This window comes from Myotis lucifugus, unplaced genomic scaffold (genome assembly GCF_000147115.1).
Source record: "Myotis lucifugus unplaced genomic scaffold, Myoluc2.0 scaffold_1, whole genome shotgun sequence".
Classification (NCBI taxonomy): domain Eukaryota; kingdom Metazoa; phylum Chordata; class Mammalia; order Chiroptera; family Vespertilionidae; genus Myotis; species Myotis lucifugus.
In genome coordinates this window covers 26,910,076-26,927,419 of record NW_005871049.1, presented here as the reverse complement: position 1 = coordinate 26,927,419, position 17,344 = coordinate 26,910,076, and the positions used below count along the sequence as shown (strand labels likewise).

The 17,344-nt window shown below is 38.8% G+C and overlaps 1 protein-coding gene across 7 annotated transcripts in view; it reads left to right on the top strand.

Moving 5' to 3' along the window:
- The window catches only part of RAPGEF2 (Rap guanine nucleotide exchange factor 2), a 164,551-nt gene that overhangs the window by 17,115 nt on the left and 130,092 nt on the right, over positions 1 to 17,344 (top strand). For all 7 annotated transcript variants that reach the window (XM_023755330.1, XM_023755336.1, XM_023755342.1 and 4 more), the window contains exon 3: positions 7,488 to 7,571. In XM_023755330.1, coding sequence (XP_023611098.1) covers positions 7,488 to 7,571 — 84 coding nt within the window. The remainder of the gene's footprint in view (positions 1 to 7,487; positions 7,572 to 17,344) is intronic.

Here is a 17,344-nt window from a genome sequence, read left to right as displayed (position 1 = left end):
AGATAACAAGTGAAGGAAGAGAGAAATTACTTGATATTCTTGTCCACTGTATAAGGTTCCACTAAATGTATGTAACTTTCTAGTTCAAACAAATACAACCCAGATTCTAAATGGGTGATTCTAAATTTTTAGAAATCCAATTTTATCGGAGCCAATTTAAAGTGGCATTTTTGTCATCCTGCTGATTTTTGTTAAAACAGTAACACTCTGGGAGTCAGAGCATCATTACCATAATTCCTTCCTAACAAAAGTTGAAAGCAGTCAAAAAACCTGAGAGACCAACATGTAAATTATCAGAAGGATGGCGATGACAATGATGCTGGCAGCTAATGTTCTGTGCATGTTCTATGTATGTACTGTTCTAAATACTTTATGCAAAGTATTGCATCTTATCCTCACATCAACACTAAAAGTAGGTGGTATTATTATCGTTTCCATTTTATAGATGAGATGGATAGATCCTAGGAACATGCATTTTGAAGTCTAATCCCAGGTAATTCATATGCACATTGAAGCTTGAGAGAAGTCTGGACAGAATAAAATGTCAGTATTAGTCCTAGATAATGATGGTAATATTAACTAATAATAATAATAATTATTATTACATCCTTTTGTTAGCCAGATTGACTGCCAGTGTTCGCAAGCAAGATCTCATTCATTTTGCTTTTCCTTTGAGTGTAGAAAAGCTTGATGCTGGTGCTGCTGCCAAGTACTGTCCTTAGAACTTTTTTTTCATCTTTTATTTTTTCCAAAAAAAAAAACCCACCCTGAATAATCATCAGTTCCCACATATAAAATTGCTCTAAAGCCCCTCAGGTGACAGCCGCACTGCGGGGAGGGAGTATTTGTGGACCTTGAAGGGAAGTAGGTTATACCCCATACTGAAATGCTGCCTGCCCGAGGCATAATTGAAAGCAGAAAAAAGTGCGTGGGCTTAGTACAGTGATTGCTAATAAAGCCAAGATAATTTTCTGGATGGTTAAGACTAGTAAGTAAGACAGAGTTCGCGGTGGCATGTCACAGCAAGGACTTTTCGGGACAGAAACCAGGCATGAGTTCGGTGGGGGCTGAGTAGGAGGAGAGGAGGACTTTTCTAGTTGACGGCTATTCCAGAACATCTTTAAAGTAAGAGTGTTTTTATAGTCTTACTTCTAATCCGGTTTTGTAAAACTTGAATCTTTAAAAGAGACAAGTCAGTAGTACAGGAATTACAGTGATCTTGTCTGGCATGGGAAATGCTCACCGAATTCAATAAATGTTTGCTGATGGAGAGGTCATTCTCTGCAAATGCCTACTCAAGCAATTATCGCTCTGCCGAGTTAACGTTTGAATTTTTTTTGGAAAATGTAGAGAAACTATCATCCATAAGTGGGAGATATTGAGAGGACCAGTTTCTTATCTTGACTTCCTTCAATCTTTCCCAAGATTTTCCTGATATTGTTGGGGGTGGTGGGAACAACACCACGTATTAGACTGGTAGGGTCAGACTGGACCTGTTGGTACTTGCGTTCTGACTGGGAAATAATTCAGATCTAAGACTCAAGCTATAAGAGAACATTTATTTAGAAAATCACAGAGGTAGAAAGAAGTAATTCCTAGAAGAAACGGGCTTAGGAAACAAGTTACAGAGGCATAGGAAGGCCCTTGGCGCTCAGAAGTGAGGAAGGTCTAGGTGAGGGGGAGGAGGAAGGGAAGGCGTGGGTGTGCTCCCGGGAGGGGGGAGCCCTGTTGTATGCTCTGTCCTAAGGGTGAGATTTTCAGGGGAGGGCAGGGGAATATGTAGAATATTCAGCAGTTTTCTAGGTGTGGCCTTTTAGGGTCTAGGTCTCCACTGATGGATTGCTCACTGCTAGGGCAGGGGGTCATTATTCATTGCAGCTAGTCCTGAGGTCAGCCCTGGCATTGCTTGTCTGGTTTTGCTGCTTTTCTGGGCCTAGAGCTGAAGTAACAACTAAATGAGGCCTAGATGTTATCCCTAGAAAGGAAAGGTCAGGGGGTCTAAACCCAATGATGAGTGATATGTTAGGGGAGGAAAGGTCAGCCTGGGGACTAGAACCCACCCTACCATTGTCCTTTACTAGGCACTCAGGGCTTTCTGCCCTGGTGACCTTTTGTACCTGGCCCATCCTCCTTGCTCTGCTCATGTCTGTCTAACTGCCTACCACAATAAGAAGAGTCAACCCTAATTACAAGGTAATAAGTGAGTATTCAGGTACCATAATATTTGCTGTCACAGTGCTTTATCCACTTTAAACATTGGTTGCCTTTTACCTCATTGGTTTTTATTTTTAGAATATATTTTTATTGATTTCAGAGCAGAAGGGAGAGAGAGAGAGAGAGAGAGAGATAGAAATATCAATGTGAGAGAGAATCATTAACTGGCTGCACGCCCCACACTGGGGATCGAACCCGGGCATGTGTCCTGACTGTTAATCGAACCGTGACCTCCTGGTTCATAGGTCGACGATCAACCACTGAGCCAGGCAGGACAGGTATTTTATGATCAGTGCCGGGAAAGTTGATTTATAAGGCTTTTTTTTTTTTATCCTTAGTAATTTTGCCTTCAAAATGGATAAGTTATGTAATAACTCTAGTGAATGTTTGTTATAGTCTCTATGTCACATTTAATCTAGACCTTGGTGACATTTATTGTACTTTTTAAATGTGATTGAAATCTATAGAATAGTTGTTATTTGCATTTAATGAGCATTGCTTATTAAATCCTTACAGCTGCTCTTGTAACTTGCTCAGGCCCACAGAGTAAGGGTAACCTACCTTAACTTCCTTGTTTTCTAGATTTCATTTCTGTTGACCAACCTTTGGTGATAAGGTGACCATTGTAAGAGCAGATTAAAATAACTTTATAAAATAAATCCTTTTTTTCTTTTTATTCCAATGTCATTACTTATTTGAAAAAATTTAAACTGTTCTTGCAACTGGCAAAACACATTTTTACTTGACATAAATCAGTATTAATAATAATGCTGTCATCTTATGTTAAGAACGACACTTTTCCTCCACCCCTCAAACTAGGTAAATGATTGTTCATTATAAAAGCTAATGATTAAAAACTGAGGAGAAAGGGTATAAATAATGGTTTTTGAAGTACTTTGCATTTTCATTTGAGAAAGCATTTTACTCTTATGGCTTCCTTGGAACAACACTCTATTTGACAATTTTTTTAAATGTTTTCTTGAGGCCTTCAGTAGTTATGAAATTGATTAAGAATTGGGAGAAACAGTGATCAACTGCCGATTTGCTTTGGAGGCAAATAGCAATATGAAAATGATTAGGTGATAGTGATTGGTGTTTTAAATAACTTAGGTATTTAGAAGTGTGAATAGAATTGAATGTCCTTGGAGAACTTTTGAAATCTATTTACAAAGGAAAAAAAAAAGGACTTGGCAGAGACTGCCTGAGACCCCTTTGCAATACTTCCACGTGATTCACTGGAATCTGAGAGAAGTATATGTATGTAATTTAAAAAGAAAAAAAATTTAATAAAGAAATGGAGTGTGCTTTGCCCTTCCTTTCCACCCCTTCCACCTGCTAGAATGTGGATATGGTGGTGAGATTTGGAGCCGCCACCTTAGCATATGAGATGGAAGCCACGGGTGGGGAATGAGGGAGCCACACAATGGAAAGGGCCTGGGTCTCTATACCAGGATGCCACCCTATCCCCCTTGGGCTGGCGGTGCTCAGGCTGTTCTGTGTGAGAGAGAAATGAACTTTCTTGGTTAAGCCATTGCTATGCTTAGCTTTTTGTTTTAATAGTAGCAGAGCCTGTTAATAAACTTGACTCTATAAAATAACTTAACACATGGCAACAAGCACAGCAAACAAAGTCGAAGCATAAGCCACACACTGGGGGAAATGGCACTCATGTTTTCAAAAGGTTGATGTTACCAGGTATTAATAAATGTTTCCAGATAAGAAAAAATTACACACCTTAATAGGACATCGGCTAAAAGTTATAAACTGATTTCACAGGAAAATAAATAGATATGGCTCACAAAATAAGAAAAAAGGGTGCTCTTATAACAATAAGAAAAAGAAATGAAAAGTAAAATTACACTAAGATATTGTTATTGAACAGAAAGAGTTTGTCCACCCAGCACTAGCAGAGCCAAACACTGAATGCCGAGGATTGCAGTGGGGGAAATATTGGCTGTTTTATGATGAGTGGCACCACCCAGAACGGGAAGCTAATACTCAAAAGCCCTAATGCCCAGATAGTGTGTAGATTACAGATTATGAGGCCAAAATTACAAACCACCGTTGGTTTGGGGCTCAGGGGTCGGTATGGGAGCTGATTGGTTGGCGGTGAGGTGAGGATAATAAAGCATTTCTTCAGGCCTTGAGGACAGCTCTGAGGTCTTTCCAGTATCCCTCTGTCTGGTCTCATGGGATTGTTCCACCTTAGGGCTCAGGAGCTGAAACGTAACTTAGGGCAAGACGTTATCTTTAGCCCGCCAGAGGTCCAGGGTGCGTGGCCATTAGTCAGCTCCCGGACCAGATCATTAGTCAGGTCCGGCTACTGTCTTCTGCTGCCTCAGGGATTATCTGGGGGGAAGGGAGGCCAGGTCTCTGAGGGGTATATCCAGGGTGGGACAAAAGTAAGTTTACAGTAGTGAGTACTGGAAACAGAGCTGATTCTTGTATTATTATTCATGAATTATTGTATTACTTTCCATATGAACAACAGTAAACCTACTTTACCCCACCCTGTATGTGTATGTAGTGAGAGATGATGTCCAGAGCTAGGATTTAAAGCTCAATCCAATCAAAGTTATAAGGACCCTTGGTTTCAATATCGTTTTCATCAAGCAGATTGGCAAAACCCCAAAAGTTTAATTAAAAGCCTCTGTGGTAGGAAGCCCTGTGGCTTGCCCCTCACCTGCTGTGCTTCAGCCGCACCACACTGGCCTCCCTGCTGGGCAGTGTGAGCTGGTGGCCTCTGCCCTTCCACTTGAGATCCCCCTGCCCTGGGCCTGGAATGCTGGTTCCTTAGGGATCCATCCACTTGGCTAATGCATCTCCTTTGCTCAGATGCTCTTCTCAGAGAGATTGTTCTGACCACCCAGCTAAAACCAAAATACTCCACCCACCTTCTCCTTACCCTGTGCTATTTTTCCCTCTAGAGAACTGACTTATAATGTTTTCAGTTTATTATTTTTTATTATTAACTAGAGGGCCGATGCACGAAATTTGTGCAAGAGTAGGCCTTCCTTCCCCTGGCTGCCAGTACCAGCTTCCCTCTGGCACCCGGACCCGGGCTTCCCTCACAGCCCAGGCACCCGGGACCTGGGCTTCCCTCGCAGCCCAGGCTTTGTCTGGAAGGGCATCCGGGAGAATTCCCGGTCTAATTAGCATATTACACTTTTATTATTATAGATTATCTGTATTGTCCCATCAGAATATAAGCTCCATGTGGACAGGGATCTTTTTTGTTGTTGTTCTCTGAAGTATTCTAAACAACTTGTATAGCCCTCATCATAAAATTGTTAAACATTTGTTAAATAAATGTAACACAGAATAGGAAAGATAGTCACTAACCTCTCTATATAAAAGGCTAATATGCAAATTGTCCCCACTGGAGTTTGGGAGACCGTGAGTCCTATCACTCGCTATGATGTACGCTGACCACCAGGGGGCAGCGCGGAATGTAGGAATGCCCTGGCCGGCAGCTGGAAGGCCCCAAGCCCTGATCACCATCCAGGCCTAGGGACCCTACCTGTGCACAACTTTCGTGCACTGGACCTCTAGTATTATAATAACTATGTATGGTGCCAGGTGGGTACTAGAAATATCAGGGGAAATACTTTGTAAAGTATATGATTATCTAACCACTATGCTGTGTACTTTAAACCCAAACAAAATAATATTGAGTGTAAACTGTAATTGAAAGGTAAAATTTAAAAAATAAAAAAAAGAAAGTCATCTGTTGTCAGCTGTCCTCCAGAGATAATAAATGTATGTTGTTTTAAACTGCTAAAAAAATGTAACAAGCTGCCCCAGCAGGTTTGGCTCAGTGGATAGAGCACTGGTCTGCGGACTGAAGGGTCCCGGCTTCGATTCCTGTCAAAGGCACATGCCTGCGTTGTGGGCTCAATCCCCAGTAGGGGGTGTGCAGGAGGCAGCCGATCAATGATTCTCTTTCATCATTGATGTTTCTATCTCTCTCTCTCCCTCTCCCTTCCTCTCTGAAATCAATAAAAATGTATTTTATTTTATTAGTTTTTAAAATTAATTTATTTTTTTATTGATTAAGGTATTACATATATGTCCTTATCCCCCAACTGCCCTCATACCCACCTCATACCCTGGACCTCTAGTATTATAATAACTGTTTACGGAACATTTATATTTTTATATTTTTTGTTTTATGAAGCAACGGAAAGCATTTTCAGTTTAAAAAATTAAACTAATTTAAAAATTAAATTAAACTAAAAAAATAAAACTGGTAATGGTGTCTATATCCATTGGTTAGGCTTATATGCATGCATACAAGTCCTTTGGTAGATCTGCCCCCCTTACCCCTACCTTCCCTCTGAGGTTTGACGGTCTGATCGATGCTTCTCTGCTCTGGATCTGTTTTTGTTCATCAGTTTATGTTGTTCATTATATTCCACAAATGAGTGAGATCATGTGAAATGTAACAAGCTATAATAGTAAGGCTGTGGTGAAGCAAGTAGGCAAATAAATTGTTAACCACCTATGGAGGACACTATAACAAGATTTATCAGAATGACAGTGTATGTGTACCCTTTGGCCCAACAGTTGCACTTCTAGTTACTGGTTACAGTTACTACTATATGTACAGAATTACTCATTGTGGTTTTTATTTTTTGAAAATAATTGCATGCTGTTAAAAACAACCGAAATGACTGAGTAAGGGGTTGCTTATGTCAAGTATGTTGTGTTCACAAGACAACGATCTGATGCAAAGATCCCTAAGGTTTAGCACAAAGGAAAGAACACTATACTATCTTTTCTGTAAAAAGGAAATAAAAGATGGTGGAGGGAATAAGAATAGGTGTCCATTTTTATGTGCATATGCATAAAGAAGTTCTGAAAGAATATCCAAGAAGTGTGGAGAAGTGTGGTGGAGAAATGGGGGAGCTTGGTAGCCAGGGAAAGGGTTGGGAAGACCAAGTTTTACTGTTTACGTCTTTATATTTTTTGATTTATGAAGCAACGGAAAGTATTTTCAGTTTAAAAAATAAAACTGGTAATGGTCAGTGGTATGCATCCAAGGAACATTTAAACTATTTAAATATATGGACAAATATCCTTAGCTTATTTGGGGAATAGAAAATAAATGATTCCTGTTTTCGAATAATGGTATTTTCATGGACATGTTTTATACTATTTCATTGTCCTTTATGATTCTGAAAGTAATATGGGTACTACTCTTTGTGCTGTGTATGTTTTGATTTTGTTGTTGTTATGGATAATCATCTGATTCTATTCTCTTTTCTTTTCAGTCCTGATGATATTGGGACCTGCTGGTATATCCTTCTCTCTGGTTCCGTGTTCATTAAGGAATCCATGTTTCTTCCAAGAAGCAGGTATCGTATAGACAATCGCTAATAGGTTATCCATGGAGCGTGAAATCCTCTGGCAGGATTGAGTTCTTTTGTAGAATTCTTTCTCTTCCTAATTTCCTCCAGAAACAAAGCAAGTCAGTGCCTTGGGGTGTTAAATGCATAAATCTTTTAGAAAGGACTGTTTCATGTTGTAAACACTGTTTCCAATCTCTTTAACAAAGGGCAGGAACAAAAGACATGCTGGTGACATGTCCATTTGTTACAGGAACATGTCAGGCTAATTTAGGACATGTGTGTTCATAGAGAATGAAGTCTGCCTCTGTAACAGGCAGTCTCATAAGCATCCAAAGAGAGGAAAAGAAAGTTCATTGAGACCACATGGGACTAGAGATGGAAAGCCAGGAACTGTGGCTGACTTTCCTGCCTCTCAGGACCATATGGTCTCTCAATTTTGCATCTGTCTGTGGACTAGCTTCCCGCTCTCTAAGGCTATTAATGTCTTTCTCCCTGTGACTTTGGCTCGTATGTGCCAACTGTTGATTTATGACCTTATGTCCCCACTGTTTACACCATTTGACTGTAGCGCCTGTGTCTTTTCTTTGGATTCTTCAGGTTACAGTCTGATTGGCTTGGCATGGGGCCGATATGTTCTAGTTCCAATCGACTATGGGCAAAGAGAGTTAGGACTCATCTGTTATAAATATGGCAGTGTATTTCCAGGTTCCCTGAATGAGGGTATCCGCTAATAAGTTTCAGTAGTTGTGTTTTCCAATTGTGTATTTTTCAGAAATACGTATTTTCATTTTGACTCAAGACTTTAAAAAAATTTTAACTGCTTAAATATCTTTCTTTCAAATTATTATTTTATTTAAATGACTGAATTTATTAAAGACTAGTGCTCTCCCTTCTTACCTTTTATCACCTAACCCAATATTAAAATATGTTCTCGACAAATGATTCTGAGTGGATCAAGGACATGTTAAGAATTTATTTTAAAAACGTAAACAGATTTTTATAAAGGAGTCAGTGAGATGGGGAGAGGTAATGGTCCTGGATGTGGTAAGAGAAGGCACTGCGATGGGTGGTTGGCGGCCAGCATGGTCGTGAGAGAGTGCCAGAGGCACACTGCGTCTCATGAAAAACAATCTCTGGTGCAGTCCCGATGCCTGTTCGCCCTCCCACTTCTCGGAGCTCACACTGGCAGGCATTATTCCCTTTGGAGCATGGCCCTCGGAGAGAGGGAAGCTCAATCGGCTTGTTTGTTGTTTTTATAGTAGCAATAGTTATCGTAATAGTATTTGCATTGGTGGTGGCAAGAGTAGTAGTAGAAGTAACGATAGTTGTAGTAATAAAATGATGAAAGAAAAATAGCTTAGTCTTTGGGAGTGCTTTCTATTTGCCAGGCACCATTTTAAATGTTTTATGTGTTTAATCGTTTAATTTCACAACTATCCTTTGAGGTAAATACCATTTTTACCTGCATTTTATGACTGAAGAAACTCGGGCAGTGTAGAATTCCTAGAATTAGCCTGGGAAGCTTGCAGTGACCGGCTGAAACAGTTCCTGTAATTCTAGAATTCTCGTTCCCAGAGGAATGGAGAATTGAATAGCAATACTTTTCTACTCCTTCAAACACAGGACCTGCTGTTTGGTTCCTAACCTGGAGGAAGGTGTAGGAAAAGAATATTTAAGGATTGGCATATTTTAAAAATTAATGTAAAGTGTAATAATAATTATGTAAATATAAATTATCACAGATAAAGAGAAGGAAAAGCGTCACTTCAAATCTCTCATCCAAGATAATCAGCCTTTAATATTTCAGTGTTTTTCCATCTTTCTTGCACATACATGTTGCACATGCTAAGAACATACCTTATAAATAATTTAATGTCTTGTTTATTTTAATTAATATGTATATGCCTTGCCTCATAACATTAAAAACTCTTTGCAAAGACTTACTCTTTATGCATCTTAATATCTATTTAAGGTTCAGTTATTTGAACTTTGCACAAGTTAGTTAAGGGTAAATTATGCTCTAATGAATCTGATTTGAAATTGATGCATCTTAAAGAGAACAGAGCTTAGTGGCTCCTCATCATCTTGTTGCAAGGTCTGTTGTACAAACTCAGTCTGCAGCCCACAGTGCTAGCACCCTGGAGGAGTCTGAGGTGGTCTTCCTGGACTACCAGCCACCCTCAGCTCGTCAAGCAACAGCTCGTTCTATCTTGTGGAGAATGAGAACCTAATGTTCAGAAAGCTGTTGTTCTAGAGGAAAGAGGACTTGCAGTTCAGACCTATTTCATGAACACATGTTTTGGACTCTATGTCTAATTATTTTAAAAGATGACATAAGTTACTCTTTCCCTGGCTGCATGTCAAATGCTTGCAAGTCAGTACTTTAATGGGATGAGGGAAGGAATGGTGTTTCAGACTGAGTGACAAGCTAGGACTATATATAGGTTATTCCTTCATGTTGCACCTGGTGACATTTGCTCTTTCCGAGTTGTTTGTTTCCTTTGGAGATGTTGCCTTAGGAATAGTGCGGAGATTGTTTTAATGTGAAAGAGTCTCTACGTGGTACTTTGCTAAAAGTTGACATTAGTGAGTCATATATATGTCTCTCTCCAGAAAATATTGAGGTTTGATTAAAGAATAATATGGCTTAGGTGTTAGTAATAGTCTGCTGGTTTTATAAAATGATGAATTCACAGATGATTCTCCACATTTACCATGATTTTATGTTAGCCTAGAAATTGGTTATCAGAATATATGATAAGTAATTTGATCATTCTCTTGAAAATTTTGACTCATTTTGACAGGTAACTTACCCTTACTAGTTAGTTATAAATCAAAGTACTTTGAACAACAGTTTCATATTTTTAAACTAATTCTCATGAAATTGCTTTGAGACCGATATCATCACTTGAGAAGGGAGTTACACATGGCAGAAAATCTGTCATTTGCCTTCCAGATTTCATTAGCTGTATTGAATTCCTCAATTGCCATTTAAGTCAGCCTTTTATGTTTTTGTTATTTAAAAATTTATTCATTTTCTTTTTAAACAGAGAAAAGTTGTTTTGGTTGATTATTTTTACTTTGGTTGTTTAAACATGAATATTATTCCTTGATGAGGTTTATGACATTTATGGAGCTTCTGACTTCCTGTGGGACTTCCATTGACAGCTTCCTCACTTCTCCTCACTCTAAGCCAGTGGTTCTCAACCTGTGGGTTGCAACCCCTTTGGCGGTCGAACGACCCTTTCACAGGGGTCGCCTAAGACCATCCTGCATATCAGATATTTACATTACGATTCATAACAGTAGCAACATTACAGTTATGAAGTAGCAACGAAAATAATTTTATGGTTGAGTCACAACATGAGGAACTGTATTTAAAGGGCCAGAAGGTTGAGAATCACTGCTCTAAGCAATTCCAGTGATACAAATGTTGTTTTTGTGATTTTTCTTATAAATCTATTAGATTTATCAAGTTTGAAACATTGGTATTTGTACATGTGGTTATAATATGGTGTTACATATTATGTCACCCTAAGATAGAGCTAAACTCTTTGTTCGGAATATAATTTTTATTTTTGTGGCAATTTACGATTTATAGTTCTAATTTTCTTAAAGTCTTATTTAAAAGTAAACTCAGTTTCTTTGTATGATCACACAAAGATAGTGGGCAAAGGTAATTTAGGAATGCAGCAAAGGTTCTGATTCTCATTTAGGAACATGCCAGAGGGGACATTGGCCAGAGATGAATATCCAAATGGTGTGAACTCTGTGTTTTTCCTGTAGGCAAAGCAGTGTGGGTTGTGCAGGTTGTGTGCTGCACAATTCTATGACATGCTATTGGTATCCATAGTCGTAGTAGGTTGATATATATATAAACAGTGACAGGCAGGCAGAAAGTAGTGAACTATCTTGAAAAGGTAGTTTTTTCAAAGGCATCATTGCAATAGCAGTGGGGCTGGAAGGCAGTAGAATGCAAATAATCTTATATAAAGTTGCAGGTTTGGAAATGGTTTTCTTAATGTATTTTTGGTTTGTTCTGCATAAGGGCAGGAAAATATTAATAATGTTTATTGCCCTACTGCGGTCTAAATCAGTGTATTTAAGGCACTGCAATAAAAATGGTTATATACTTTAAAATGTCTCACTTCTAAAACTGCCTGACTCTTTAAATGTTGAAGCCTATTTTATAGTAAAGTCACAATATTAAATAACTTGCACTAATGTTACTTTTTGGCTGCTGTCTTCTTTGAAAGGCTGAGAATTCTAGTTTAGATATTCAAGATAGGCTTCAGGCTTAGACTGTGTTTCTAAACTTTCAACTTGGTGTTTGGATTATTTGTTAAAGAAGGGAATAGTTTACCTTGGTTGTATATTAATTTATAGAGTTAGGATCTTTTTCTACTAATATAGAAATCATTTTTACATCTATTTGCAAAAACAAAAAACAAAACACTAGCTATTAATGACAGGAAGTGCGTTGACTGATTTGGCTCAGTGATTAGAGTGTCATCCCTCGGACCGAAGGGTCTCAGGTTCGATTCCTGGTCAAGGGCACGTAGGTGCGGTTCCCTGGTAGCCCTGGTAGGGGTGCATGTGGGAGGCAACCAATTGATGTATCTCTCTCATGTGGATGTTTCTCTCTCTCTCTTCCCCTCTTCCCTCCCTCCCACTCTCTCTTTAGAAATCAATGGGAAAAAATATCCTTGGGTGAGGATTAAAATTAAAATAATAAAATACATAAAGACACGAGGCATTGTTATACAGATACTTCTTTGAATATATGTTGGTCACAATCCTGGAAAATAATCACTCATTAAAACGTGGAGCCTGGTTTTCTCAGTTGAATCAATTTCACCGTAGAGGCCGCCCAGAAGGGGCCTTTTAATAGAAATTGTCTTGCACACCATATTTAATCATAAACAATATTTTTATTGCTCTGACAGTAAAAAACTGTCAGAGCAATAAAAATAGAGCAATCGGTAAACAAGCTCTTCACTTCTTATCCATGTGGGGCCAGGATAGGGGCAGTAAGGTTTAAGGGAAAGAAATTGGAAGATACCAAGAGAAGGGTTGTAATTAAGCCTGGGAGCCAGAGGGATTAGGGACAAACACCTCTGGAGAGGGCTGGGGCCTCCAGTGCATGACGTGAGGGTCCAGCTGCCCGGTTATGTCAGGGGCAGACGGTACAAAAGTCGTGAGAAATGATGCCTCTATCTGGCCAGCACTGTCCATTGAAACTGCTGAAACGCCACCAGAAGTTAGGATTGGTTCATGGGTCCCTTTAATGTTTATGGATTCTTCTGTCTCATTCTAAAATAGATTTGGTAGAGTTCAAATTTTGAGGCACATTTCCATGTTATTTGAAACATTGATTGAAACTTGTATTAAGTCCTCCTTACTGTCGGTATCTGCAGTACGTTTTGGAGTATACAAAGGAAGCAAGATGGTCTACTTTGTGCCGTCATGTAGCTTAATTTCTGGTTGCGGAGAGGAGGCAGTTTTATGTGAAACATGAAAAAATTGCCCAGGTTTCATTAAATAATACAGTATAAATTGATATAGTGAAGACTAAGCATGCAAAACCCCTTCAAAGATAGGGGTATTTTAATGTAAGTGGGTGGTAATTAAGGGTGGCTTTAACTTAAGGAAGTGAATGTTGAGGGGGTTTTATGATTTAGATTGCTGGGCAGTGGTTGGAGGTGAAATCTGGGTGTAGTCAAGAGCATGAGTAATGGCACAGAGATAGGGTTGAGAGTCGGAGTGAAGGCACAAGAATAGGATCGAGTTATCTAGAATAGAAATGCATTTTAGGGCATAAAATAGTTGGGAAGGCGTTGGTGACTTTGGCATTAATGAGAAGTCTAGTTTACAAAGCTGCATAACTTGGCCGACTGTTGGTGAATTAAGTGTCAGGTAACGGCAGGAGGTTGAGAGAAATGCGCACATAATTTATTTGTACTATGTTGACAGTGTCCATTTGCAATTAGTGCTTCTCTTTCATTGAGACCAAATATATCCACAATTTAAAAATTAAAATTTTGCTATGGTCCTCTCCAAGATCACATTTTAAATTAGAGCTGGCAGCTTTCATGAAGATAAGTGGGAAAACAAGACATTTAACTAATCAGTTCTGAGAGGCTGAAATACTATTCTCATTATGATTCACATGACAAACAATGAGCTACTTGAGTTTAAAAAGCACAGGCCTACTTTATGCTTGCCAGTGCTACATGGTAAGTTAATTGATTGCGCTGAGAACTTGGTGTTTTTTATAGTAATGAAAAAGGGAGAAACAATGGGCCAATAATTCTGTATGCAGTAGAGACTGAAGACACATTACCTAGTATTTCTTATTTTATGTGAAGAGCTATATAGGATTAGAAAAATCATACTCTTTAAAGAGTATAAATTTGTTATGTCATGTGACACCTTTTTTGGAGAAGGGAGTGTGGCATTTTAAAAATAACTCAATAGTGAATTAAGTGATGGAAAGGCGGGTAACTTTACTGGACCTTAAATTTATCCAAAAGGTATGAAGAGAAATAAGATCAGAGTTCTGAAAATGGTATATTAGAGGTAAGATTGACCTTCAGGTGTTGGCAAAATCCCGGCAATGGGAGCACAGATTAAGCATGGAAGGGAAAGAGTAGCTATTAAAGAAGGAATGGGAAAAATAATAAAATAAAAACACACAAAAGAAAAAGGATAAATCATCTTAAACTGTCCACATTGAGTTTTACAAATGAAGTATTTGTCTTACATACCTTCTCTCCTGCCATGGGAAGAAACAGGATTAAATGAGATGATGCATAAGTTAAGAAGTTTTCTTTATAGCCAGCATTATTAAAAGCCGTTTATTTCTTTAAATGAAAAAATGTGTCCCTTCCCTTCCAAGAGAAAACATAAGACCTTGTTAAATTTGTATTTGGAATGACCTAAAGTTAGTGGATGATGGCAGAATTAGTAAGCACTGACAAGCTGTATAAGAACTCATTACCTCAGGTATTGTCTTATACTACCCATTACCACATTATTTTGCAGAAACAGTTGTTTGGGGGCCTGTATATAGTTGGCCAGCTAATGATAATAGTCAGTAAATAGAAATGTTACTTCTATTTTAACTTAAAAATGTTCAACTTGATTTATACATACGAACATATATGAATAACAATATATAGTTGAATTGAAATATATACACACACACATATATAAATAAATATGTATGTGTGTGTTGTGTGTGTCTTCTACAGTTATTTCTCCCCACACCTACTCCAGCAGCAGTTTTAAAAAAACTGACATATCTGTATCAAGAGTGCCAAAGTATTCTACTTCATAGGTTAAGTAATTACTAAGAGTTATCAAGAATGAATGGTAATTGTATTGTCCTTTTAAAATATTAATGTGTAAAACCTAATCACCACAAGAAATAGTATCCAAAAAAACTTCATATCTTAAGAGAATTGTTTACCAAAAGGATTATCAAAAGTGATGAGTAAAATGACTAGAGTTAATTTCTAGAATTAAACATTACTTTAGGCTATTAGTTATGTCTTTTCAAGAGAGTCATCAACTTGATGCCTAATTAATATTAATGGGCCCTTCTTCCCCGACCTGTCTTCTAAATTGCTCACCTGCAATTCTTTATATGCGTGTCCTTGTCTTACTCATTCATCCTACAAATATTATTAAGTGCCTTCTATGTGCTTGCCTAGAATATGATGCTGCTTGTGTGTCATCAGAGCCAAGAGATAAAAGTGCAGATTTGAGGAGGAAGAGGGGTCATTTGTCTGGTGCTGCAGGGATATGCAATAAGGTGAAAATAGAGACATCACTTTGGTTGAGGAGACAGTGGGAAGATAAGCAACTGGCCAAAGAGAAATTTCATCAAAATGAGGACTTTTATTGTGAAGAGAAGCAGGGAAACGGGGGTGGTGGCTGGGAGCTGTGAAGTCAAGAGGGATTTGTTTCTTTTAAATGAGAAGATGCCAGTGCGCATTTGTATGTTGACGGAGAGAAGATGTAAGAAGAGTAAGTAGATATGATAGGAAAGAGCGGAGGTCATTGCAGGTGTGGATGAAACCCACAAGGTGGAGAGCTGTTAGCTTTGGAAAGAGTGAAAGAGCATCACCCTTTTCACACAGGTTTAGGATAAAAGGCGTAGGTCCGTATATTTGGGAGTTCAGTGGTGGGTATTGAGGAGTTTGAAAGAGAGAGAGAAGTTGTGAAACAAAGGTAATGCTGAGTGCCCACTTGATATTTGTGGTCATAGATTTATTTATTTTTTCTTCTTTTTTCCTATCAAATTTCAGCTGTTTAGGGGCAAGCATTGAGAAGGTGGGTGGTTGGGTGTTGCTGGAGTTTGTACTTTGCCTGTTGCATACACTAAAGCAGGGGTCCTCAAACTTTTTAAACAGGGGGCCAGTTCACTGTCCCTCAGACCGTTGGAGGGCTGGACTATAGTTTAAAAAAACACTATGAACAAATTCCTTTGCACACTGCACATATCTTATTTTGAAGTAAAAAAACAAAACGGGAACAAATACAATATTTGTATTTGCATGTGGCCCGCGGGCCGTAGTTTGAGGACCCCTGCACTAAAGGGAGAGAAGGGTGTAGGAGTTAAGGGTGTATGTGGAACACCTGTATCTCTATGTGAATTTGCTCCAGGTCCCTTGCACTCTAGATACCATATCTGGGATGCAACAAATGCCTGCAATTCTGTGTGACCACCTGCTGTTCCTATCTCTAATAACTTAAATAACCTGCTTGTCACTTACTATAGAAATTTCTGTGAGTCTCAGTTCTGACCTCACTTTTGTCCCCAGACAATTTTTTTTTTTTTTAGTAAATAACATTTCAGAGTTAGACATGGCAGTATGGATTAGATCAACTGCCTGAATCCACACTCCGCTGCCTTTGTTCAGGTGTCACCTGCTTTATTTAAGTAGCTCCTCATATGCCTTCAATCCTCCATAGTGTCACCATGTGATTGTTAAGAAGCACAGACATTTTCTTGTTGATCCCTTGTATAATGAGCTCAGATGACTTATGCTAACACATTCCCTTTTAGAAATAATTACATGGTAGTCCATGATTTATTGGATGTCAGGTTAATGGAGAGAAGAAGAATCAGGGAAGAGAATGAGGCTGCAGCATAATGGAAGAAGGAGTCTGGGGACAGTTCATGAGAAGCTGGGACCAGTCCATCTGTGCAGGAGTGCAAAGAGGGGGGAAGGGCAATTGGCATATTGTTGGATATCATTTTGCTTACTGTATCAATTGCAGCTAGTTTTGGTTGCATAGACACAGCAGGAGCTAATTGTTCTCTCATGTAAAAGAACCCCGAAGGTAGTTGGTCCAGGATGGTCTGGTGGCTCCACAGTATGAAGTGTTTACAGGCTTCCTTCCATATTTCTGCCAGCTCATAGCTTCCATCTTCAGGTCATGGGTTCATAGCACAGGTTGTCTGCGGTGGAAGCCAGAAGCAGGAGGAGAGGTAGAAGAGAAAAAAGTTAACTTCCACCCAAATCGCATTTTTTGAAACATCCCTTTTTATAGCTCATTGTCCAGAATGTAGTGTACAAATTCAGGCCACCCAGGAGCCTGAGACATGTAACATGTGTTTTATTCCAAGATGCAATGTGCTCCACTAAAAATAGTAATATAAAAATACCCTTCTAAGGAGAAAGAGGAGCATGGGTGTTGGAGTAGGCAACCAGTAGCCTCTGTTACACTTGCTCTTTAGTTTTCCCTCACGTTCTCTTAGTTTAATTGCC